The sequence below is a fragment of the Orbicella faveolata genome, unplaced genomic scaffold (assembly GCF_042242905.1).
Source record: "Orbicella faveolata isolate gen_17 unplaced genomic scaffold, um_ofav_v1 contig_25, whole genome shotgun sequence".
NCBI lineage: Eukaryota > Metazoa > Cnidaria > Anthozoa > Scleractinia > Merulinidae > Orbicella > Orbicella faveolata.
This window is the reverse complement of record NW_028301553.1, coordinates 18,553,938-18,578,135: the sequence shown is the minus strand read 5'-3', so window position 1 is coordinate 18,578,135 and position 24,198 is coordinate 18,553,938. Positions and strand designations below refer to the sequence as shown.

Below are 24,198 nucleotides of genomic sequence, written 5' to 3'. Positions count from 1 at the left end.
CTGCCCGCCTTGCATGCCCATCCTCTTTCAAAAAGTGGGTGTCCACAGGATGCCTGCATCCCCATCTGGCTAAAAGCCTAATGCAATTTGCGGTCATTTTGTTGACTTTTGCTCAATTTCTGTTGGCTAACAATTTGACACATTGAGCTAGTGAGTAACTCTGAAGAGTTCAGATTTGGGAAACAATGGCAGATCTGGGAAGGCTCTCATTTCATGCCAGCTCACTTTGCTAACAGGCTTGTCTCTCAAAGCCTCGCTGCTCATGCTGAAGTGCAAGAGGGCTTGGTCCCAGGTTATATTTGATGCATTTTTGTGGTTGATCCAGTGGAACTCTATTTTCAACAACATTTTTAGGGTCAAGAAGGTAAAATTGGCAATTTTTTCTTAGGTTGGCACATACATAGTGCATGTCTATCATGAGTGTATCGAAGTGGATATGTAGGACTTGAAAACAAAACCCTGTCTGCTTGTGCGGAACAAGTACATTTTCCTCTCAAGTAACTTTCTCTGCTCACTTGCCACACGGGCAAGAACACAGGCAAGCCATCCACTGACTAAATTTTTGATAAAGATTTTGAAACATTAAAGAGCAAGTATTAGTCACATGGGTATAATCAAGTGTTCAGATGAAGCTTGACAAAAATTACAAAAATTAATTATAACATTGTCTTGCTCATTGCGTGATGTGCGTTTACAGTTCAGAAGTGGTTACCTAGCACATGATCAAAATCTGCCCTGGTCAAAATTTCTCTCCACGACTATAAATAGCCATGTTTGGCATGAAAATGAAAATTTCAACATTTTGTGCAAGAATTTTCCAGTTTCAAAGTATGAAACCAATCTCCACATCAATGTATCAAAGCTGTAAAAACTGTAGACAAAAAGAAGTCATATATTTCTAGTCAAGAGTAAAAACGAAGCCCTCGCCAGCATTTTTAAATAAATAAACAAATCCAACTCAATATAATGCTTATAAGTCAAATCCCTTCCACAGAGCATACACGTTTTCTGGTAGAAATATACTTGGGAGCTGCCGAAATGAAAAGAATTATTAATGTTATTAAAAAAAGAAATTGATTAGTAAGTCATCAAAAAACCTTCAGTGTTACTGGACGTTGACTGAAAATAGTTTTTCATTCAAACAAAGATGTTTTCACTCCACTGAAACTATTTTTATTCGCCCAAATGAAAAAATATACACTACCCTGCTTTACAAATTCAGCACCGTGCCTGTGTCAAAACTGACGTGGAGAAGCCAAATTGTGTTTAATTTTATGTCCTCCTCTTCAAACCGTTTTTCTTTCTTTTTTTTTTTGGTAGTTAGGCTAACTAAGGCAAGATGCAGTCAGGCAGATTTATGATCCCAACCTACTGGGTCATCATGCTAGCTCAACCATAACATACATGTGACCTACCTTGGTAAAAGTAATGTAATTGTTCCATCCTGTTATTTTTCAGTTCTAAAAGATTTGAAGAAGACAAACAACAATCTAGCAAAGCTTGATAAAAGCTTTCATCTTCATTGTAAACTTCAGCATCCTTAGGAACAGTTGCTTGACATGATGTGATTGAATTTATATTGTTCTTGTCAATCTTGTCATTGGCCCTCTGCAAACAACATTTGAATCATGTAAAGGATTTTACTGGTGATTAAACATTTGTGGTTGGTAGACTTTATTCTGTAACTGGAACTCGTAAAGTTCATTTGAGATGTCAAAACAATTATCTGATCTAATCAGCAAAGTGTTGTTTAATTATTAATACAATGCCTTTGGAATGAAGGCAATTATGATAAACATAAGATCAGTTTACATTGCAAAAGCTTGTTGTACCTGTAGGCTACACTGTTTCCTAGGTTTCATTTAATAACTAGTTATACTCCAGGGCCGGGTTGTTCGAAAGCCGGTTAACACTAACCCAAGATTAAAAAGTAAACCGAAGTATCAATTTTTCTTGTATAAAAATGTTTTTTACTGTTCACATTTTGTGTAGTTTGATCTTAGTCAAGCTCAAAACTGAAGGACAAACATTGAAAACAGAAAACCTCACCGAAAAGTTACAAAACTGAAATCAAAATTCTTGTTAATCCCGGGTTAGCTTAATCGAGCTTTGAACAAATAGGCCCAGGTCACTAAATCTTTTGGGGTATCATCACATGTACTTCCAACTGGGTGCTACCTCCAAAACTTGGCTAAATACCATGAATTTTAACTATTTTTGGAAGGCTGCTTCTCTTGAGGGGTCATTAACAGCGTTGGAAACTAAATTTTGACACCACTCGTCATTCGGGTGAGTCACTTTCAAAATGCACTCGCCCGGTATAATTTTCACTCTTCCAAATAGATGCCTCCCCACAGTGATTCACAAACCATACGTTTTTTCGCTATCTCATAATTATGTGGGCCCAGGTTGCCATTTCGTGTTGAGCTTTCTTAATCTGGTCCATTAAAGATAGCTTACACAGGATCACGGACCGATTTTACCATTATTTTTATCCTTGTTCTTATCATCAACTTTTGACACATTTCCATAGTTTAAACTGAAAAACAGCTGGCACTCCCAAATTCCCACATATCCCTAGAATCGAGACATTGGAGTAAACAACTTGTTGGTACGTGGAAGACTAACGTTTCTTCCTTCAATGAAAAATTATACTAAAAAGACCTTAAACCCAGAGATGACTACAATGGAGGCACTTTAATTTTCAAACCAGTTTCCATTTCAAGATGAATCTTTGTGAGATTCATATTGTGTATCACTTCATACACGTGTAACCATTATATGAAGTATCACTAGAGGAAAGCATATTTCACTTTGTCTATTTTTGAAACACTATGTTGCATATTATTGGCAAATTATTTGGGCATTTCCAAAAATAAATAAAGGTAAAAAAGCACTCGTCTGGTAAGTCGTCATTCGAAGATATTCTTGCCAAACTTAAATGGAAATTAGAAAACAGCCCTAAGAAAATACACACAGTGATTGGTAAAAAATCGTGTTTCCATAACTCAATAAAAACACAGAACTAGCACAAGTTGTTGATGTAGCAGGGCATGACAAAAAGGCTGTCCAATAGCCCAGGACTAGTGAAACGATCGGTCGGGTTAGTGCCTTCTTTTCACAGGTTGCCTGACAGGCAAGCATGAAGTGGACAGGAGTGAAACAATGTTGGTTTTTTTTTTGTTTTGTTTTTTTGTTCTAATGGTAAACTTCAGACGCTGTGTGTAGCAGACAGTTCGTGAGAGAACGTGATTCAATACAAATCTTTTTTTAAAGTAAAATGTAAAATTTAAGCAACCGAAATCAATTAAACTGGTAATTTTTTACCGACCATGTGTCCCGACAGCACAGCAGCGATGCAAGACAAAAACTTGCCGTAACAAGGCTATCACATATTTTCATTGTTATCCACGTAGTTAATAGTTTGCTTACGTTAGCAAAGTCGATTCAATGCCATTTGTCTAATTGTCTTGAAGCATATGTAACCGTGGATAGCAAGGAGTGCTGGAGAGGTAGCCAAGATTTCATTTGGTTATTTATGAAACGACTGAACAATATTTCACGAACATGAAACATGTGACAAGTCAAAAACACTAAGGCTTAAAAAGAATTTACTATCATTTACAAACTACAAAGACAAAGCATATGACTTTATTCATGTATTCCTTTCCTGAAAGAAATATCTAAGCGAAATTTGGCAAACAGCTGTTTTGAAAAACATGTTGCGTGACGACTTCACTTCCGCATGTGTAAGGGCCCGTTTACATGGAAAGAGGATGATCTTAGTGCTAGGATCATCCTAGGACTAGGATCATCCGAGCGTGGTATGTTTTCAGCTTTCAGTTTACATGTGAAGGGTTGTATTGGGCCCCAGTGCAAGGATCATCCTACCGCTAGGATAATCCTATCTGAGAGGAAGGATGATCCTGGCACTAGGATGATCCTACCTCCATGTAAATGGCCTCAGGAGGCCCAGTTTGCCCACTCACCATCTTGAAACCGCAGGTGGCCCTGGGGACGAGTTCTAAGAAACAACATGGCAGGATCTCCACACTTATCAACTGAAACCTCAAAAGGCCTACAATTTCGAATATCTCTGCCCAATATCTCTGCCCAACGAAGAAGACGACGATACTGACATGCAACGTGGAGGGCCAATGTTGTTTTCAAAATACAGGGCCCAAAGTAGAGAGTCAGTGGGAAGTAATGAATTTTGGAGTCTTCCTGCGAGCTAAAAGGCAGTTATCAATGCCAGTAAAGAGAGAACTCCTAAAACTACGCTTTTGTCATTGTCACCTGCCATCTTGCTTTGCAACCGCACTTAACACAAATCTTGTATATAAACCCAACGAAAAGTTGATCCCAGGAGCCGCATTTTTGCATGTAAACCAAATGAACCTTCTAGGATGATCCTAGCACTAGGATCATCCTCTTTCTATATAAACGGGCCCTAAAGTAATTCGATATGTTGTTTCGACTATGCATAAATTAAAACTTTGACTGGGTTGTTTAATTAAGAGAGTTAAATTTTTGGTGCTTTCTTAGATTTTCATATGAAAACTGGTATATAATTCATGGTAGGCCACCATATAGTCTCCCAGCTATCCCATAATAATGCCTATAACACCCGTGTGAGTCCATTTACCCATGTAAACCCCTGTATACCCTTGTAAACCCCCATATACCCTTGTAAACCCTTCTAATCCCTTGTAAACCCCTGTATACGCTTGTAAACCCTTCTGATACCTTGTAATCCCTTCTATACCTATGTAAACCCTTGCAATCCCTTGTAATCCTTTGTACACCCCTCTAAACCCTTGTAAACCCCTGTATACCCCTGTAAGCCCTTGTATACCACTGTAAACCCCTGTATACCCCTGTATACCCTTGTAAACCCATGTTAACCCCTGTATACCCTTGTAATCCCTTGTATAACCCTGTAATCCCTTTCAGAATACCCCTCTAAACCCTTGTTTACCCCTGTACGCCCCCGTATACCCTTGTAAACCCTTGGAATCCCTTGTAATCCCTCGTATACCTTTGTAAACCCTTGTATACCCTTGTAATCCCTTGTATACCCTTGTAAACCCTTGTAATCTCTTGCAATCCCCTGTATACCTTTGTTAACCCTTGTATACCCTTGTAATCCCTTGTATAACCCTGTAATCCCTTGAATACCCCTCTAAACCCTTGTTTACCCCTGTACACCCCCGTATACCCTTGTAAACCCTTGTATACCCTTGTAATCCCTTGGAATCCCTTGTAATCCCTCGTATACCTTTGTAAACCCTTGTATACCCTTGTAATCCCTTGTATACCCTTGTAAACCCTTGTAATCCCTTGTAATCCCCTGTATACCTTTGTAAACCCTTGTATACCCTTGTAATCCCATGTATACCCCTGTAAACCCTTGTATACCTTTGTAATCCCTGGCATACCTTTGTAATCCCTTGTATATCCTTGTAAATCCTTGTATACCCTTGTAAACCCTTATAATCCCTTGTAATCCCCTGTATACCTTTGGATACCCCTGTAAACCCTTGTATACCCTTGTAAACCCCTGTTAACCTTGTATACCCTCGTCTGGATTTCAAGTCCAACACCCTAACCACTCAGCCATGCTGCCTTAAATAAATTAGTTGGGTTTTATACGCAATGTTTTTGCGTTTTTTAGGCGAACAGAGGGGTATACAAGGGTTTACATGGGTATACAAGGGTTTACATGGGTAAATGGACTCACACGGGTGTTATAGGCATTATATGGGATAGCTGGGAGACTATATGGTGGCCTGCCATGAATTATATGCCTGAAAACTTCTTTGAAAGAAGAAAAAGTCAGCTGCTATGCCATTTTGGAGTGAAGCGCTTCTAAGTCAGTTGTTCAAACGCATTTTTAACACGAAACGAATTTATGTCTGGAATTTTCCACAGTCATTTTAATTTTTGGAAATTAAATCTCATGATCAGAGCCTTAACCTTTCATTACCCAGCAGCTTGGATGCTGATCCGGTAAATATCCCCATAAACAATGTACAATAAAATAGTGTACATCGTATGACCAAATCAAGATTTCCAATTGTTTGTGAAAATATAGCGCCTTGTGTCTCCATCTACAATATATAAATTTTATTACAGTACATTGGGGATTAAAATAAATGATCAAAGTCTTGTTATTTGTGGATATGGAATTTCCAAGGGGTAGAGGGACCCAAGTAGAAAAATCATGGAAATTCCAGGGGTTGGGGGGAGTCCCATGGGCCCCATGGAACAGAAAATCCTGCAAGGTGGAGGATCAAACTGGACCCCCCCCTTCCGAGTGGGCACCTAAATTTTAGGTGCCCACCATGTTAGGTGCCCAAGTGGGCACCTAAACATGGAGTTTTCATTCCCATCTAATCTGTCTGATGACTTCAATCTTCTCATGAAATCGGTCAAAAAATCATTCACGCAATAAATTAAATGGAAAGCAATAGTACTCTGGTCCTGTTTTGCTTTTAACACCAGAAATATGGGCCAAAATGCGGCAACAAAGTCTCTCTCCGCTCACAAAACAGCTGAAAACAGCCATATTTGAATTTCACCCTAAAATGCATTGCAAGCTCAGTATTGAATAAATGTACGTCATGTATGCCAATGGATTGTGTCTCTGTTGATGCCCTACTTTGGTAACAAATATTTTTGGAATTGGAGTGATGTGGCTACTGACATTATATTTACAGTTGAATAAAGATAAATGTCTCTAAATTCTTGGGCTTTTTTTGTGTGATACTTTGGAAAACTTCATCTAGCTGTACTGAATGAATTTCTGTAGTTTCTGAAAGGATATTTACCACTTAAAAGTCGAAATATTCAAGTAGCTAGCCAGCAAAAAGAAAACATCATTGCAATTCTTTTTGCATACTAGGGTTTTATATTTTAAATTTTCCAACAAATTTTTGCAACTCCACCCAATATACGAGAATATATTTTCTCCAAAGAAGCAGCCAATTCTCGTTTTTCACCAAAAACTAAAAATCGTAACCATTCAATAAATAATCAACAATGATTTAGATAAACATATACAGGCAAAAACTAACGATAGACAAATCCAACGTTTCGGTGACATCTTGGCGCCATTGTCAAGGGAAACTAATTAAATATGCGATTTCAAGAGTAACTAAGAGTTCAGAGTTTCTAATTTGCATAAGTTAGACAAAGACTTTAGCGCGAACTGAGTCTGATTGTACATTTAAACACGGTCGTAATTGTTTAATGAGTAACATCTCATTAATGAGACAATCAAACTTGTTGTGGCATTTTTTCAACACGCTAAAACAATTGCGAAGGTCATCCGGAATCCTGCCTGCGTGTCTATTATCATAGTGATTGCGTACTGACGAGGTCTTGCTTCTATGTCCATCAACACGTACAAACAGATGGCCACAGGTGTAACCGACATAACCAGCATCGCACTGGTCACACTTGAAGTTATACACAATGCATTGTTGATCAATGAGCTGAGGCTTAGGTTCGCTTGTCGGGAACTCCTGGGCAATCTTGCGGCTCGTAAACACCGGTTGAACACTAGTCTGCAGCTTCACACTGAGATCTTTCAACTGTGTCTTCACGATATTAGCAGACTCCTGGTCTTTAAAGGGTATGACAACCCAAGTAGTGTTTTCTGTCGTAGATCTGGACCGTAATGAGGGCTGGTCAGTGACCTTTAAATTTAGGAAGGTTTTGACAGTGGAGTCAACAAGGTGCTTGGGATATTTCAGTTTAGAGAAAACAGACTTCAGTCATTCGCACTCCTCAGTGAAGTAGGACCATGACGAAGACAGGCGATGTGCGCGATCGAGCATAGTTGTCAATAGTCCGCGCTTGTACCTATTATCGACATGACTGTGGTAATGGAGAAGCAGACCACTGTTTGTTGGCTTCACAAACACTTTAGTTTCAATACGAGGTGCTCTGTTTAGGAGTTGAGTACCGAGAAAGGGAAGCATTCCATCATTTTCGACCTCCATAGTGAAGTTGATGGCGGGGTGAGCGTGGTTGAGGGTGTTAAGAAAGTCCCTAGCTGTAGACAAATCGGGCATCACAGTGAATGTGTCATCAACATATCGACGATAGTAAGGTGGCAGCTTGCCCTCAACATCTAATTTCTCTTCAATAGACAACATGAATATGTTGGCTAGCAAGGGCCCAAGGGGGGACCCCATCGCTACTCTGTCGATCTGTTCATACAGGGATCCATTAAATTGGAAAAGCTGCCCCTTGGTGGCCACACCCAAAAGATCAATAAGGTCTTGCTTTGAAATGTTCAAATCATACTCGGAATTAAACCAGTTGTTTCTAAAGGCTCTGTCTGCAAGAATCGTAATGGTTTCATCCAAAGGTACATTCGTGAACAAGGAGGACACATCATAGGACACCAGCAAGTCACCAGGTGTTATGTTGAGGTCTCGTGGTAGTTCGTTCATAAAATCGAAAATGTCCGTGACTGTGTACTGATTTAACGACAACGGTTTGAGCTTGTTGTCCAACCATTTCGCCAGAGCATAATTATACGTATTAGTCACTGATAGGATTGGTTGCATGGCTAATTTCTCCTTGTGTGTTTTCAGTAACCCGTACAGGTGTGCCAGTCTAGAACCGGTCGGACGAAGAGACTGGGCCACAGCGTGAGGGAGGATCCTTGTGATGATAGATTGTACAAGAGCCTCCTTTGCTAAAAGTGGATGATAGTGCTTGGGTGGTCTACCTCGGGTTTTTGGTCGTTCAGAAGGAATGGGACGAAATTTGCTGGTGTCATTGACAGAAGCTTCGGAAGGTAGATGTATATATTCCGACTTATCCATTACAACAACACCTGAGCCTTTGTCCGGTTTTGTTATGACGATATCATCACGGCGCTTTAGTTGTTTAATGGCTGTCAAAAGCTGTTTAGGAGGACTCGGACCTTTATGGTTGATGCAATTGAGAGCTATAGATTTTAATGTTGCGGCAGCCAGTTCCTTAGAGTTTTCACTGTTTAGATGCCGTTCCAAGTCCCAGTAGGCCTTCTCAAAGCTCGCCTTAATCTCAATGTTTGAGATACGCTGGGGTATGGTGAACTTTAAGCCTCGACAGAGAACCAATTTCTGAAAGAAACTGAGCTCATGCAAGGAGATGTTTGTGATATGCTCGTCGACATCGACTTCAGTGTTTAGTAACCTCAAGATCTTACGAGTGTGCACAGACATGACATGGTAGTAATCCTTTCAAAGGCCGCTAATAATGCGAAGAATGCAAGTGTACCGAAACAAACTGCAGGCTTGTCGGATATTAGTGTAGATGGAGTTGATCTCACTTCTGAGGGCTTCACTCTGTTTGATCTTGGCACGGGGCTCCTCGGCAAGAACATTTTTGCTATAGGATTCCAAAGACTTTTTCCACTTTGATGTCTTGTCTTTGTCAACCCTAGCGAATGTTGGTGTAAGGTTGAAGTTCTGGCAGAGTCTAAGAAACTCGATTGAACAATCGCAATTAATTTGCTTCTTGCTACACTTTTTGAGACTCCGGAATAGGTGTAGCTGATCATCGCGTTTGAGAATTCTAATCAACAATGATTTAGATAAACATATACAGGCAAAAACTAACGATAGACAAATCTGACATTTCGGCGACATCTTGGCGCCATTGTCAAGGGAAACATTGTCAAGGGAAGAGTTCAGAGTTTCTAATTTGCATAAGTTAGACAAAGACTTTAGCATGAACTGAGTCTGATTGTACATTTAAACACAGTCGTAATTGTTTAATGAGTAACATCTCATTAATGAGACAATCAAACTTGTGGCATTTTTTCAACACGCTAAAACAATTGCGAAGGTCATCTGGAATCTTGCCTGCGTGTCTATTATCATAGTGATTGCATTTTAAAAAAGTTACAGCACGTCAAATAATTAATAATCGTAATTGTTTAATGAGTAACATCTCATTAATGAGACAATCAAACTTGTGGCATTTTTTCAACACGCTAAAACAATTGCGAAGGTCATCTGGAATCTTGCCTGCGTGTCTATTATCATAGTGATTGCATTTTAAAAAAGTTACAGCACGTCAAATAATTAATAATCGTAATTGTTTAATGAGTAACATCTCATTAATGAGACAATCAAACTTGTGGCATTTTTTCAACACGCTAAAACAATTGCGAAGGTCATCCGGAATCTTGCCTGCGTGTCTATTATCATAGTGATTGCATTTTAAAAAAGTTACAGCACGTCCAGAATGCCGCTGCTCGTCTCATCACCCTCTCTAGAAAACACGAACACATCACACCTATTTTGTTTAATCTCCACTGGCTTCCTGTTAACTATCGTATCATCTTTAAAATTCTACTCATCACGTACAAGGCCCTAAATGATCTGGCACCTTCATACGTTCGTGATCTTCTCACTCCTTACACTCCGTCTCGTCAGCTACGTTCATCTTCTAAAGAACTTCTTTCCATTCCGCACTTCAATTTGAAAACGTATGGCACAAGATCTTTCTCTGTAGCAGCTCCTACACTCTGGAACATTCTTCCGTCTGACACCAAGAACAGCTCCTCAGTGTCCCTTTTTAAACATAAACTAAAAACGTTCCTTTTTAAAAAAGCATTTTTATAACTCTTTAGCGACATTTTTTTTATTTTTACTTTATTAGTCTTAAGTGTTTTTAATATTTCTAACTGTAAAGCGCTTTTGAACTTTTAGGATATTGGCGCTATATAAATATTTTATTATTATATTATTATTATTACTGACGAGGTCTTGCTTCTATGTCCATCAATGCGTACGAACAGATGGCCACGGGTGTAACTGACATAACCAGCATCGCACTGGTCACACAACAAGTTTGATTGTCTCATTAATGAGATGTTACTCATTAAACAATTACGACCGTGTTTAAATGTACAATCAGACTCAGTTCGTGCTAAAGTCTTTGTCTAACTTATGCAAATTAGAAACTCTGAACTCTTAGTTACTCTTGAAATCGCATATTTAATTAGTTTCCCTTGACAATGGCGCCAAGATGTCGCCAAAACGTCAGATTTGTCTATCGTTAGTTTTTGCCTGTATATATTCAATAAATAAACTCAAGAATCTGGGATATGATAAATGATTGCTATATAAACAACCTCGCCAAGAATCAGGTTTCTGCTGTTTTTCATTCGCCCGTTATTCGCAAAAGTGTGTCACCCAAATTTATAGAGCTTTGTATGGAGACGCCATGTTTGTGTCCTTCGGAGGGGCACAAACATGGCAGCCGTAATTAGAACAAAAACATCTGTCGTTGAGTTTTGCTATTGAAACGAAAATTTTTACTCTAGAGCTCTGACACATTGAAAAAGATGCTTCTTCTAGAGCAAGCACCGTTTATTTAGCAAAAACTACAGCGATAACTCATCTTTTAACCTACGCGACAGTCTTTTTGGGCCGCCATTTTCATCTCGCACAATGCAAAAGCTTGGAGTGCTCTATTACAAAAAAAAGAACTCTGTCAAGCTTAAGCATTATCAAACGTCACATTCCAATAGGGTCTTTTATCTGATGAAACTAAAACATCGGAAGAAAAGATAATTTCTAATTTAGGAATATGACTATGTCACATGAAAACCAAGAATATAATGCGGTAATGCTGCCTAACAAAAACACCTTTAGTTTACACTTATTTCCCTGAAGCCCGGGGAAGGAAAGTACATTTCAGTGAGGCCAAATTCAAACGCCCCAAATGCCTCTTTCATTTTTATTTGTTTTCATGTATTTTGTTTTGTTAAAATAATGTCTGAATATTACAAGTTAATCGAAAAAATTGAATGTATTTCAATACGTCAATACTGTGTTCATGGCACGCCATATTGTTTCTTCCGAAATTGGGATCGCAAGCACACTTCAACACCATGTGCTTTTCATTTGCCACGAAAATGGCAGCAGATACCAATCAGTTGAAGGAATTACGTGAGTTTTTACGAGCAGGGAATGAAGATTCAGCCAAAAGGCTAATCCAAACTTTGAATCCTTCATCAGTTGTTGAAAGGCATCAAGGAAAGCAAGTCGAATATAAAGAACGGCATTTCGAAGAAGTAGCAAAGGGAAGATACGCAGGGAACCGTGTTTGTCTCACAATGAAAGCCACGGACTTAAAACGTTTTATGCTTCACTTCATTTAAAATGACTATGGAGACAACCATCACCTTCGGCCTAGAGACATATCAACTGAGAACAACGGTAGCTTTATAACTAAGAGTTACTCGTGTTGTTTCTAATCATTTTCGCTCTTCAATTGTGACTTTTCTTGCATGCAAAGTAACGTATAAAATCGTGTTCTTGTGTAAGTTATATATAACATAAGTTGGCGACCAAAATTTTTCCATTAGTCACCAGCTGGCTCCCGGACGAAAAAGTTAATTTCGAGCCCTGACAAGGTGTTCACCAAGATTGGGCAGTTTTTTGATACCATGATTATAGTATCAAGTGATAAAGAGTGGTTATAAACGATCCATCAAAATGTAAGTGTTGGAAACTGTTTTGAGCCATTATGACATTATGTTGGCAGAAATAGCTACATTTGAACCAAGGGACATCTTCAGTCATTTTCATTAACCTCTTAGGAAGAATTATGGTCGCTTCGCCTACGAGTGCTTTAACATTCAACGGCATGTTCAAGTCGGTGGAAAGTAGTTGTCCGTGTTTTTACTCCGGGTTTTATTCGCTAGTATAGTAACACTGAAGTTGAAGCTTGGTAAACTTTATAAAAAACTATCGAAATTAATTTATTTACCTTTACCAGACGATAGCGAACTGAAAGTTCGTGAACACCACATAGAAGAAACGACCGGTTACCATAAAAATGAAAATTCAGCTTACCAGCTGTTTCCGTTGCCCGTGCTTGATAATGCGTTCCAAATCACTTTTAACTCGGTTAAATCTATCGTTGGTATCCACGCTACTTTGTGAGTCAGACGTCAGAATGTTTTCCACTGTACATTTGAGAGCAAACAACAGCGACCACCTTTTTTTTGCATGCCGTATTGCTCCCGGCGCATCCTCCTCATCCTCATCCGCCGTTTCCGCCATCTTTGTTATTGCGTGACGTAAAACTCTGGTATTCAGGTTTCCTCGATTTTTGAAAAGTGGAGACCCTGGGTACAAGGGTTTCTGTTAGGTAGGTAGGTCATGTATGGGGACATATATTGTACCGAAATATATGTGTCATATATGCTTGACATGCTTGAGATGCCTGTCTTACTTGACATGCTTGACTTACTTGAGTTGCTTGTCTTACTCGAGGTGCTTGTCTTACTTGAGATTCTTGTCTAACTTGACATGCTTGACTTACTTGAAGTGCTTGACTTACTTGACATGCTTGACTTACTTGAGATTCTTGACTTACTTCAGGTGCTTTCCTTACTTCAGGTGTTTTGCCTACTTGAGGTGCTTTGCTTACTTGAGGTGATTTGCGTACTTGAGGTGCTTTCCTTACTTGAGGTGCCTTGCTTGCTTGAGGTGCTTTGCCTACTTGAGGTGCTTTCCTCACTTGAGGTGCTTTGCTCACTTGAGGATCTTTGCTTTCTTGAGGTGCTTGACTTACTTGAGGTGCTTTGCCTATTTGAGGTGCTTTGCTTACTTGAGGTGCTTTGCTTACTTGAGGTGCTTTGCTTACTTGAGGTGCTTTGCTTACTTGAGAATCTTTTGCGTTCTTAAGGCTCCTGACGTACTTGAGGTACTTGACTTACTTGAGATGCTTTGCTTACTTGAGGTGCTTGACGTACTTGAGGTGCTTTGCTTACCTGAGCTGCTTGCCTTACTTAAGGCGCTTTACTTGCTTGAGGCTTTGCTTACTTTAGGTGCCTTGCTTACTTGAGATGCTTTACTTACTGGAGGTGCTTGACTTACTTGTGGCGGTTTGCCTACTTGAGGTGCTTTCCTTACTTGAGATGCTTTGCTAGCTTGAGGTGCTTTGCTTACTTTAGGTGCTTTGCTTACTTGAGATGCTTTGCTTAATTGAGGTGCTTTGATTACTTGAGATGCTTTGCTTATTTGAGATGGTTTGATTACTCGAGATACTTTCCTTACTTGAGGTGCTTTGCTTACTTGAGGTGCTTTCCTTACTTGAGGTGCTTTGCTTACTTAAGGTGCTTTGCCTACTTGAAGTGCTTTGCCTACTTATGGTGCTTTCCTTGCTTGAGGTGCTTTCCTTACTTAAGGTGCTTTCCTTACGTCAGGTGCTTTCCTTACTTGAGGTACTTTGCTTACTTGAGGTGCTTTGCTTACTTGAGGTGCTTTGCCTACTTGAGGTGCTTTCCTCACTTGAGGTGCTTTGCTTACTTGAGGATCTTTGCTTTCTTGAGGTGCTTGACTTACTTAAGGTCCTTGACGTACTTGAGGTGCTTTGCCTACTTGACGTGCTTTGCTTACTTGAGGTGCTTTGCTTACTTGAGAATCTTTGCGTTCTTAAGGCTCCTGACCTTCTTGAGGTACTTGACTTACTTGAGATGCTTTGCTTACTTGAGGTGCTTTGCTTACTTGACCTTCTTGCCTTACTTGAGGTGCTTTGCTCGCTTGAGGTGCTTTGCTTACTTTAGGTGCCTTGCTTACTCGAGATGCTTTGCTTACTGGTGTTGCTTTGCTTACTTGAGGTGCTTTGCTTACTTGAGGTGCTTGACTTACTTGTGGCGGTTTGCCTACTTGAGGTGCTTTCCTTACTTGAGATGCTTTGCTAGCTTGAGGTGCTTTGATTACTTGAGATGCTTTGATTACTTGAGATGCTTTGCTTACTTGAGATGGTTTGATTACTTGAGATGCTTTGATTACTTGAGGTGCTTTCGTCACTTGAGGTGTTTTGCTTACTTGAGGTGCTTTGCTTACTTTAGGTGCTTTGCTTACTTGAGGTGCTTTGCTTACTTGAGGTGCTTTGATTACTTGAGATGCTTTGCTTACTTGAGATGCACTACGTACTCGAAGTGCTTTGTTTAGTTGAGGTGCTTAGCGTACTTTAGGGGTTTTATTACTCCTTTTTTTTCCCATGCTCTAAAGATTTTTAATTCCGTCACCTTATTCTCTAGAAATGCACGCTCAGAGAAGGGTAAAAAGGGAGGAGCAACACAGTGTTATGTACCTCTTAATCCCCAGGAGAGCTCGATTATTGAAGAACGAAAAAACAACTCACACAATGCTTTTGTAGCACACTTGAACTTTAACAGCGTACAAAACAAATTTGAGTAACTAAAATTGCTGAATGGTTCTTTTAAAGCGTAAATACTTATGTATCTGAAACCAAAATTGACAGTTCTTATTCCGACGACCAGTTTAGTCTACAAGGATACCATATGTATCGCAGAGACAGAACCAAAGGGGGAGGTCGACTCATTCCTTATTTTTCTAGAGCTACAAGACGCTGGAAGCTATTGCTGTTGAATATACCATAAGGAGGAAATAAATATCGTGTTTAGCGCTTTACAGGCACCTAGACAATCGAAAGAGATCACTGAATCAAAGTCAGTACATGCAGAATGTAGAGCAAGAAATAAACTACGTTTTTGGGTGGGCGTGTCTTCAGTAGCAGGGCACATTTACATTAGGAGACTTAAACTAGGGCAGGCTCAGCCCTGGTTGGGGTGAGGAAATTGGAGGTATTTAATTCAGCCTAATAACAGAGGCTACTATCCAAGACACACTTTTGCACGCTTTTGGATATGCTGCTCACAAACACCCCAGAGCTGTTCAAAAGGTGCGGGTTTTACAACCCAGAGATAAGTGACCATCACCTGATCTATGTGGAAATGACGGAGAAAGTCTGCCAGTATAGGCGAATCTTTGCTGACGTCATTGTTTACATTTTTCCCATTAACATACGACTTTGCGCATAGAAGGTATTACGCTAGGCACGATTTTACTAGAAAAACTTAAAAAGCTTGTGAAACTTAGTAAGTGGTGAAATTTCTGGCTCTTTGGGTGTAATATTCGAGGAGAAATTGGCTTTCGAAAACATCAAAATTTCCGTGTGGCAAAAGCACTAATGAGCTCATACATTCTTTGTAAAATTTCGAGCTTTTAAATCCACGTCGCACAAAAAGTATTCAATACATCGCGCCGGCAAATTCCTTGGGACAGTTAATCGTGCTGTACCATTTCAATATTCAGTATTAATCTCTTTGTAGCTCCATCAGAAACTGTATCGCTTATGGTAATGAGGCAAATATTGTAAACAAAGATTCTCCTATAAGACTAAGATCATAACATTCAGGCGGACTAAGAACACAGATCTTGAACTGCTTTATGAAGAACTAATCAATGCGCCTTGGCATGTCGGTGCCATATTTACCTTCATAGATGTTAAGTATGATTACTGGAGAGGACTATTTGAAAGTGTTGTGAACAAGTATGTACCAGTCAAAAGAAAGAAAGTGAGAGAACAGGATATCCCTTATATGACACTGGTATGGAAAAATGCTCTGAGAATGGAAAGAAAGTACACTGGAAAGTTTCCTAAGTATTGTACGGCCGAGAACTTGGAACTCACTAACTCAAGAGGAAGTACCGAAACTTAGCCACGCATATTGGTACAAAGAGACGGAAGAACGCAGAGACCGACCAGATAAGTCCTACTTCACTTTCAAACCCGTTTACTAGCAACAAAGGCAAGGCATCTACAGCAATAAACCTAAAAACTGAGGGAAACAATGTGGAAAAGAATTAAAATGAAGTGGCAGAAATGCTGGCCAGGTACTCTACCAATGCGGCATTAAATATTGGATGAGATCAAGTTAGTAGTCTGACCGAGGAAGATGATAGTTTTAGAAGCATACAAGAAGTTTACAAAGAAAACAATTTTGATTTACGGTGGCTGAAGTGTCAGCGGCACTTGAAAAGATCACCCCCAGAGAAATCAAGTGGATGAGACTTCGCGATCTCACAGAAGAACGTACGGGAAGAAACTTGCTTGGACTGATAGACGATCGGAAACTGGCCGTCGACACAAAACAACTTTTGTATGTTTTATCTACTGATATGAGTAAGGCCTTCGACCGCTTGAGTCACTCTTTGACGATAAAGATTAGTTGGGGGCTTATATTATGGCTTTGGAAGTGGATCTCTTGACTTGATGCGATCGTTTTTCAAAAACAGAAAAAATACAGCAAAACTGGGCGAAATTACAAGTGACTGGAAAAAGATGGAACGTAGATGTCCTCAAGCATCATCCTTCGGGCCCTGCATTTTTTATTTCCCTTTATATATGTATTGTAAATTGATTCTTGTTAATGTATTCATTTCCACTTTTAACACTTATCCTAGATTAACTTCAAAAACCTATAAAGGAGGAGTTAATACTCTACCTTAACTCCAGGGGAATGGTTAAGGAGCCCAGAAAAGGTCTTTTGTTGTATGTTTTTGGCCGCTTTGTAGGGAATATTGACACTGCACAAATACAAAAGGTGATTATTTGTGCTCATGCAACTTACCAAAAGAAGTTTTACAATTGGGTAATTAGTGTACAGCTTAACAAAAGATGTGCAGGGTCCTAGACCTTCCGACATAAATCCGTTGGCCTCTTTGGTTGCTCCTTTGTTGTTTGCCGGGACTCCTTGACCATTTCCTTCTATTAACTTTGGCACACCCATACCCTTCTCGAGAGAAGCAGCGTATTGAAAAAAGGGCGCTATATAAACTGTAACTGTGGAGCGCTGTAAAAACTATAACTCTTACAATTGTACCGTATGTCGGTTCGCAAAAATAACTGTCTTTCGTTGCCAATTTTAACCTTGCACAGTCTAACAACAGATAAAGAATCAAGTTCCAAAAAGTACAAAACTCTTATAGGGATCTTAAAAGCAAGGACTGCGACGGCGGCGAGAACAGCGCCTAATTACAAATGAATTTGTATTTTCGTACAAAAACTCGCTATAACTGTGGTACAGTAAGTGTAAATTTCATACTGTATGTATTTACGGTCATTCAAATATAGCCTGCGAATACAGTCGCCTCTCATCGCCCACCGCCAAGGGTCGTTGCGCGAGAGAAGCGGTTTTATTCGCAGGCTAATGCAATAAAGTTAGTTGTTGTTATACGTACATCTAGCAAAAACTGTAAGGACGGACATTCTACGTTGTTGGTTTGAAGTGAACGCAAAGAAATGTACATTGATTTTAAACGTGCATGCAGTGCTATTGTTCTACTAGATAGATTTTTTGTTTAGTGACGTTCTCGTTGCCGTCGTCGTCGTGGTTTACTTAAAATATTAAGCAAAGACGTTTTTGAGACACGGACGGCGACCGGAAGGAGAACAGACTGCTTTTGGTGTGCGTCCGTGTCTCAAAAACCTCTCTGCTTAAGGTTGACAGAGGGATGGTTAAACAGTATGATGTTCATTCAAATGTTTTATCTTTGCTGCTACTTGCGCCGGCGACTTTGCAGCCATTGCCAATGACATAGCCTTCACGCTTTCAGATTGCGCCACGTAATTGTACAAAACTTTCAAATTGGTTGAGTTTGTGGCAATCGTGTTAATCACAAGCACATCTCGGCATACGATCAAACAAATAGTTTGTAAAACTCTCCAAGGCCCCAAATCAACAGGCGCTTTTTCTGATTCCATAAACTCTTGCCCTCATTTTCTTTTATAGAAAGAAACGAGTCTCCTCCCATTGATTCCCCAATACCTAGTTTACTTGTTGGAGTTCTTCCTCCGGTGCAAACATCGCTTCAAATCGACGTATGTCAAAGAGTCATTTGAAGAGTCATCAGAATCACTGTACTCTGAGCCTGTGTCGTCTTCGCATGAATTGGGAGATACAACGTTCTAGCGAAAAGTTGTAGAAAATCTAGTCATTAGGTTTTCTTTATAATTTGCATGCAACAAGCTTGTAACGATTCTCACAAGTAAACACAATTTTGCTAATAATTTAACAGAGAGATCTTTAATTATCCCTTGTTGAAGGTTTACTGGAATATCTATAGTTTCCTTTGTTAAAGTTCAATTATTTTCAATACTCCAGTTACTTATTTCCTACAGTATTTTCGTGCCAAATTTTGTGAAATTCTAATGAGTGGTTCTCGAGAAATAGGCGTATTTCCGAGAGTGCAAATTTTCATTCAATCGCAATTTTTTGACTTACTACGCATGCGCTGCATTTAACTAGGTTCTTTCGGTAACAAAGACAAAGCTGAGAATTGCTGAGTTCTTTCCATCTTTACCTTTTCTAACATATATTTGTGATAAAAGACTAAAGCCATCAACACACTGCGTTCAATTATAGAGAAAATAGCACAGATACTGCGGGTGTTGAGTAAATGGATTCTAGTATTTTTTTAATAGTTAGTTTATTGTGACTGAAAAGCCCTGTTAGAGGGAGTTCCAATAAAGTATGTATGTATGCATGTAAATAAAATTATCGCTCTATTGACGGCATGTTTGTTTTTTGCAATCTTTGTGCGCGCGCTGAATTGCATCAGGAAAAGCGCGCGCGAAAACTGTGTTCGGCCACCTTAATTTTATCTTCCTTTTCATTGTTATAATTTACAATACTTGAACAACCTCGCGACAGCTACTCTTTCTATAAAAGTGACGGGAAAGCTATTCGGAAAAATTTAAAAGAACCCTTAAAAAGTATTGGAAACCATTATCGGGGGTGTGGCACAAATTCATTTTCGCCCCTAAGAGATACCATTGATACAGGTAAAGGAAGATGAAGGCAAATGGGGATAAATATATGAAGGTCAATGACAGAAGATGGAGGCAAATGAATGAAGGTGAAGATGAATGAAAGCTGATGAAGGTAAATGAAAGGATATGGAGGTGAATGAAAGCAAGAGAAAAAAATGAATGGATATGAAGGTGACGGAAAAAACAAGAAAAACAAAAACAGTGAAATGTACCTCAAGCCCTTCGACTTTAAAAAGGAAGAGAAGCGAAAAATTCCTTGCGGAGAACAATTTTGAGATAAATCAGGGGTCTTGGATACTATGCAAGAGACATGCTTAATGGAAGTAGTGGTGTCATTTCTTGAATCCACGTGTATTGTTCCATCATATGAAAACGTGACGGGTATGTGCAATTTTGTATCAAAGACTGCAGAGGCGTCAGAGTTTCCACTTAAAAGCAAGTTGCAAATCAGAGTAACAAATTTAAAACGACGACCGCGTCATGTGAACTTTTACAGAACGTATCAGGACAGTTAACTTGTTTATTGAAAAATGGGTCAGTAACTCCTAGGGATAAAGATGAACTTTGAGCACGCCCACAAGATCTAGCGGTTCTTTTCATACTTTGCAACGAGCACCCTCACGATTTTTAAATGGGACCTCTAGCCCTATGAACCTATTCAACACACTAAGGTTGCGATGTATTTAATTCGGTTGTTTGTTATTCATACAAAGTGAATGACAACTTTGATTTTAAAACAAGACATGTTTCGGTCGAGGTTAACAGATCCTTTAAAAGATACGCTAGCTTTCCGTTCTTGCTTTAAAATACAATGTGTAGTTCATTTTTTACGGAATCTTGCCTGTCTGCTGTTATTCAGCCAATTGTGTTATTTAGTTCCAGTTCACTAGTTGTTCTCAACCAGGGTAGTGTTTATTTACTTAAAGCCAATATTAGCATTGCAGGTGGGCGTTAAATCTTCGTCTTTTTTAACCAGTACTTGAATCACATTTATGATATATATTCAGGAAGTGTTGAAATAATAAGACCTCACGGAATCACAATACATATATCTTGCATCACTCACAGACCTTCCCGCCTTCCAATGCAATTAGTACACACTAAAGAGGGAAACCAATTTAAGGCTTGGGTGGACAATTTGATAGATTCCTTTGTCCAAAAATGCGGCAAAAGCCTATTCGTGTGGAAATTTTAATTGAAATTGAGGGTTTTCAGGGTTTATTTGCTTTATTGTGCCCCACTCTCCCCCCCCCCCCCTGCATAAAGGCACAAATGTCTAGGATTGAACTCTAACATAAAATATTTTGCTAACAAAGATCCATAGCAAATTTAATAATTAATAGTTTAGTAATAGAACAGAAAGGAAATAAAAAGCTGTAATAACAAGCTTAAGAAGAGCAATTTAAGCAAATATGTCAAAATTATCAAGAAATTTGTCTGTAACTGCCAAATCCATGTTAACAGTAATTGCAACTTTAGCAACCCAAAAGAAAAGCAGAGGTCCCTAGCCTCAGCAAACCGCAGATACAGCAAATGTAGCTACAGTAACAAGAAATTCATATACAACTACCATAAAAATAATCAGAAATATAGGGAGAATAACAGGGTTAGCAAGGAACAAGAATGTAAAACAGCACAAAGGCAAACAGGATCGTCGATAAGTACGCCAAAAATTTAGTAAATATAGGAATTCGAAAACTAACAGGAATTAATCTGCAACTGCCTAATAGCTCGCTTAAAAAATGGCAAGTATGGGAAAAATAACAAAAGCAAAACACAACCAAAAACAAAACATTAACCAAACAAAACAAAAACAAAACAATTAGCCAGGATAAAGATAGGCACAATATAAAAAAGGGCAGGAAGGGCCCTTAGCACACCCAAGTTAAGCAAATATCCAAAGGTAACCAGAAATTAAACTACAACTTAAATAACCTTGTAATCAATAATCAGAAAAATAGCAGAGTAATCAACAGTAATAGCTTCCAGCGTCTTGTAGCTCTAGAAAAATAAGCAATAAGAACCTCCCCCTTTGGTTCTGTCTCTGCGATACATATGGTATCCTTGTAGTCTAAACTGCTCGTCGAAATAAGAACTGTCAATTTTGGTTTCAGATACATAAGTATTTGCGCTTTAAAAGAACCATTCAGCAATTTTCGTTACTCAAATTTGTTTTGTACGCTGTTAAAGTTCAAGTGTGCTACAAAAGCATTGTGTGAGTTGTTTTTTCGTTCTTCAATAATCGAGCTCTCCTGGGGATTAAGAGGGACATCATTACCATATAATTCATCTTCAATTCCGTTGCCTTCCATCGACGAACCTGATAACAGTGTGTTAATGTGTGTGTTTAACTCTATTTAAACGAGAGATTCACATTCGCGAATGCAAGATTACCCCATGAGCATGTCTGAGCGAAGTCGGGAAAATCCAAGTAATATACTTGACGGCTGTCTTTGGAAGACCGACACATGTAGCGTGCGCCCATGTATTACAACCAGAGCACAAAAGGGCGTAAGGTGTCATTAAGAAGCAATAACAATAAGGTGACGGAGTTAAAAGCATGGAAAAAAAAGGAGTCATAAAACCCCTAAAGTACGCTAAGCACCTCAACTAAGCAAAGACTTCGAGTACGTAATGCATCTCAAGTAAGCAAAGCACCTCAAGCAAGCAAAGCACCTCAAGTAAGGAAAGCACCTCAAGTAATCAAAGCATCTCAAGTCATCAAAGCACCCCAAGTAAGCAAAGCACCTCAAGTAAGCAAAGCATCTCAAGTAATCAAAGCACCTCAAGTAAGCAAAGCATCTCAAGTAAGCAAAGCACCTCAAGTAAGCAAAGCACCTCAAGTAAGCAAAGCACCTCAAGCAAGCAAAGCACGTCAAGCAAGGAGAGCACCTCAAGTATGCAAACCGCCACAAGTAAGTCAAGCACCTCAAGGAAGCAAAGCACCTCAAGTAAGCAAAGCACCTCCAGTAAGCAAAACATCTCAAGTAAGCAAGGTACCTAAAGTAAGCAAAGCACCTCAAGTAAGCAAAGCACCTCAAGTACGTCAAGCACCTCAAGTAAGCAAAGCATAGCAAGTAAGTCAAGTACCTCAAGTACGTCAAAAGCCTTAAGAACGAAAAGCACCTCAAGTAAGCAAAGCGTCTCAAGTAAGCAAAGCACCTCAAGTAGGTAAAGCACTTCAAGTAAACAAAGCACCTCAAGTAGGCAAAGCACCTCAAGTAAGTCAAGCACCTCAAGAAAGTAAAGATCCTTCAGTAAGCAAAGCACCCCAAGTAAGTCAAGCATCACAAGTAAGTCAAGAATCTCAGGTAAGTCAAGCATCTGAAGTAAGTCAAACATTTCAAGTAACCTCAAGCACGTCATGAACCTCAAGTAGATAAAGCACTTCAAGTCAGCGAAGCACGTCAAGTAAGAAAAGTACCTCAAGTAAGTCAAGCATCTCAAGTAAGATAAGAATCTCAAGTAAGTCAAGCATTTGAAGTAAGTCAAGCATCTCAAGTAAGTCAAACATTTCAAGTAACCTCAAGTACGTCAAGAACCTCAGGCAGGCAAAGCACCTCAAGTAAGCAAAGCACCTCAAGTAAGCAAAGCACCTCAAGTAAGCAAAGTACCTCAAGTAAGGAAAGCACCTCAAGTAAGGAAAGCACCTCAAGTGAGGAAAGCACTTCAAGTAGGCAAAGCACCTCAAGTAGGCAAAGCACCACAAGTAAGCAAAGTACCTCAAGTAAGGAAAGCACCTCAAGTAAGCAAAGCACCTCAAGTAGGCAAAACACCTCAAGTAAGCAAAGCACCTCAAGCAATCAAAGCACCACAAGTAAAGAAAGCACCTCAAGTAAGCAAAGTACCTCAAGTAAGCAAAGTACCTCAAGTAAGGAAAGCACCTTAAGTAAGGAAAGTACCTCAAGTAAGGAAAGCACCTCAAGTAGGCAAAGTACCTCAAGTAAGCAAAGCACCTCAAGTAAGGAAAGCACCTCAAGTACGCAAAGTACCTCAAGTAAGCAAAGCACCTCAAGTAAGGAAAGCACCTCAAGTAGGCAAAGCACCACAAGTAAGCAAAGTACCTCAAGTAAGGAAAGCACCTCAAGTAAGCAAAGCACCTCAAGTACACAAAGCACCTCAAGTAGGCAAAACACCTCAAGTAAGCAAAGCACCTCAAGCAATCAAAGCACCACAAGTAAAGAAAGCACCTCAAGTAAGCAAAGTACCTCAAGTAAGGAAAGCACCTTAAGTAAGGAAAGTACCTCAAGTAAGGAAAGCACCTCAAGTAGGCAAAGTACCTCAAGTAAGCAAAGCACCTCAAGTAAGGAAAGCACCTCAAGTACGCAAAGTACCTCAAGTAAGCAAAGCACCTCAAGTAAGGAAAGCACCTCAAGTAAGTAAAGCACCTCAAATACGCAAAGCACCTCAAGTAGGCAAAGTACCTCAAGCAAGCAAATCACCGCAAGTAAGGAAAGCACCTCAAGTAAGCAAAGCACCTCAAGTAAGCAAAGCACCTCAAGTAAGCAAAGCACCTCAAGTAAGGAAAGC

At 39.5% G+C, this 24,198-nt stretch overlaps 2 protein-coding genes across 2 annotated transcripts in view; both read right to left on the bottom strand.

The window, feature by feature from the left end:
• LOC110053120 (run domain Beclin-1-interacting and cysteine-rich domain-containing protein-like) overlaps positions 1–13,129 on the bottom strand; it is a 61,693-nt gene extending 48,564 nt beyond the window's left edge. Inside the window, exons 1-2 of the mRNA XM_089295026.1 lie at positions 12,873–13,129; positions 1,416–1,608 (exon numbers count right to left, since the gene is read on the bottom strand). Coding sequence (XP_089151152.1) covers positions 1,416–1,608; positions 12,873–13,082 — 403 coding nt within the window. The 5' untranslated portion in view covers positions 13,083–13,129. The remainder of the gene's footprint in view (positions 1–1,415; positions 1,609–12,872) is intronic.
• On the bottom strand, positions 7,126–9,840 carry LOC149109246 (uncharacterized). Its single transcript, XM_089295027.1, has one exon. It carries the CDS (start codon positions 9,222–9,224, stop codon positions 7,779–7,781), a length of 1,446 nt encoding a protein of 481 aa, XP_089151153.1. The 5' UTR covers positions 9,225–9,840; the 3' UTR covers positions 7,126–7,778.
• Positions 13,130–24,198: the final 11,069 nt, after the last annotated feature.

Bases quoted from the DNA above. Each gene is read 5' to 3' on its own strand.
- LOC149109246 (XM_089295027.1), bottom strand. From the start codon at position 9,224: ATGTCTGTGCACACTCGTAAGATCTTGAGGTTACTAAACACTGAAGTC.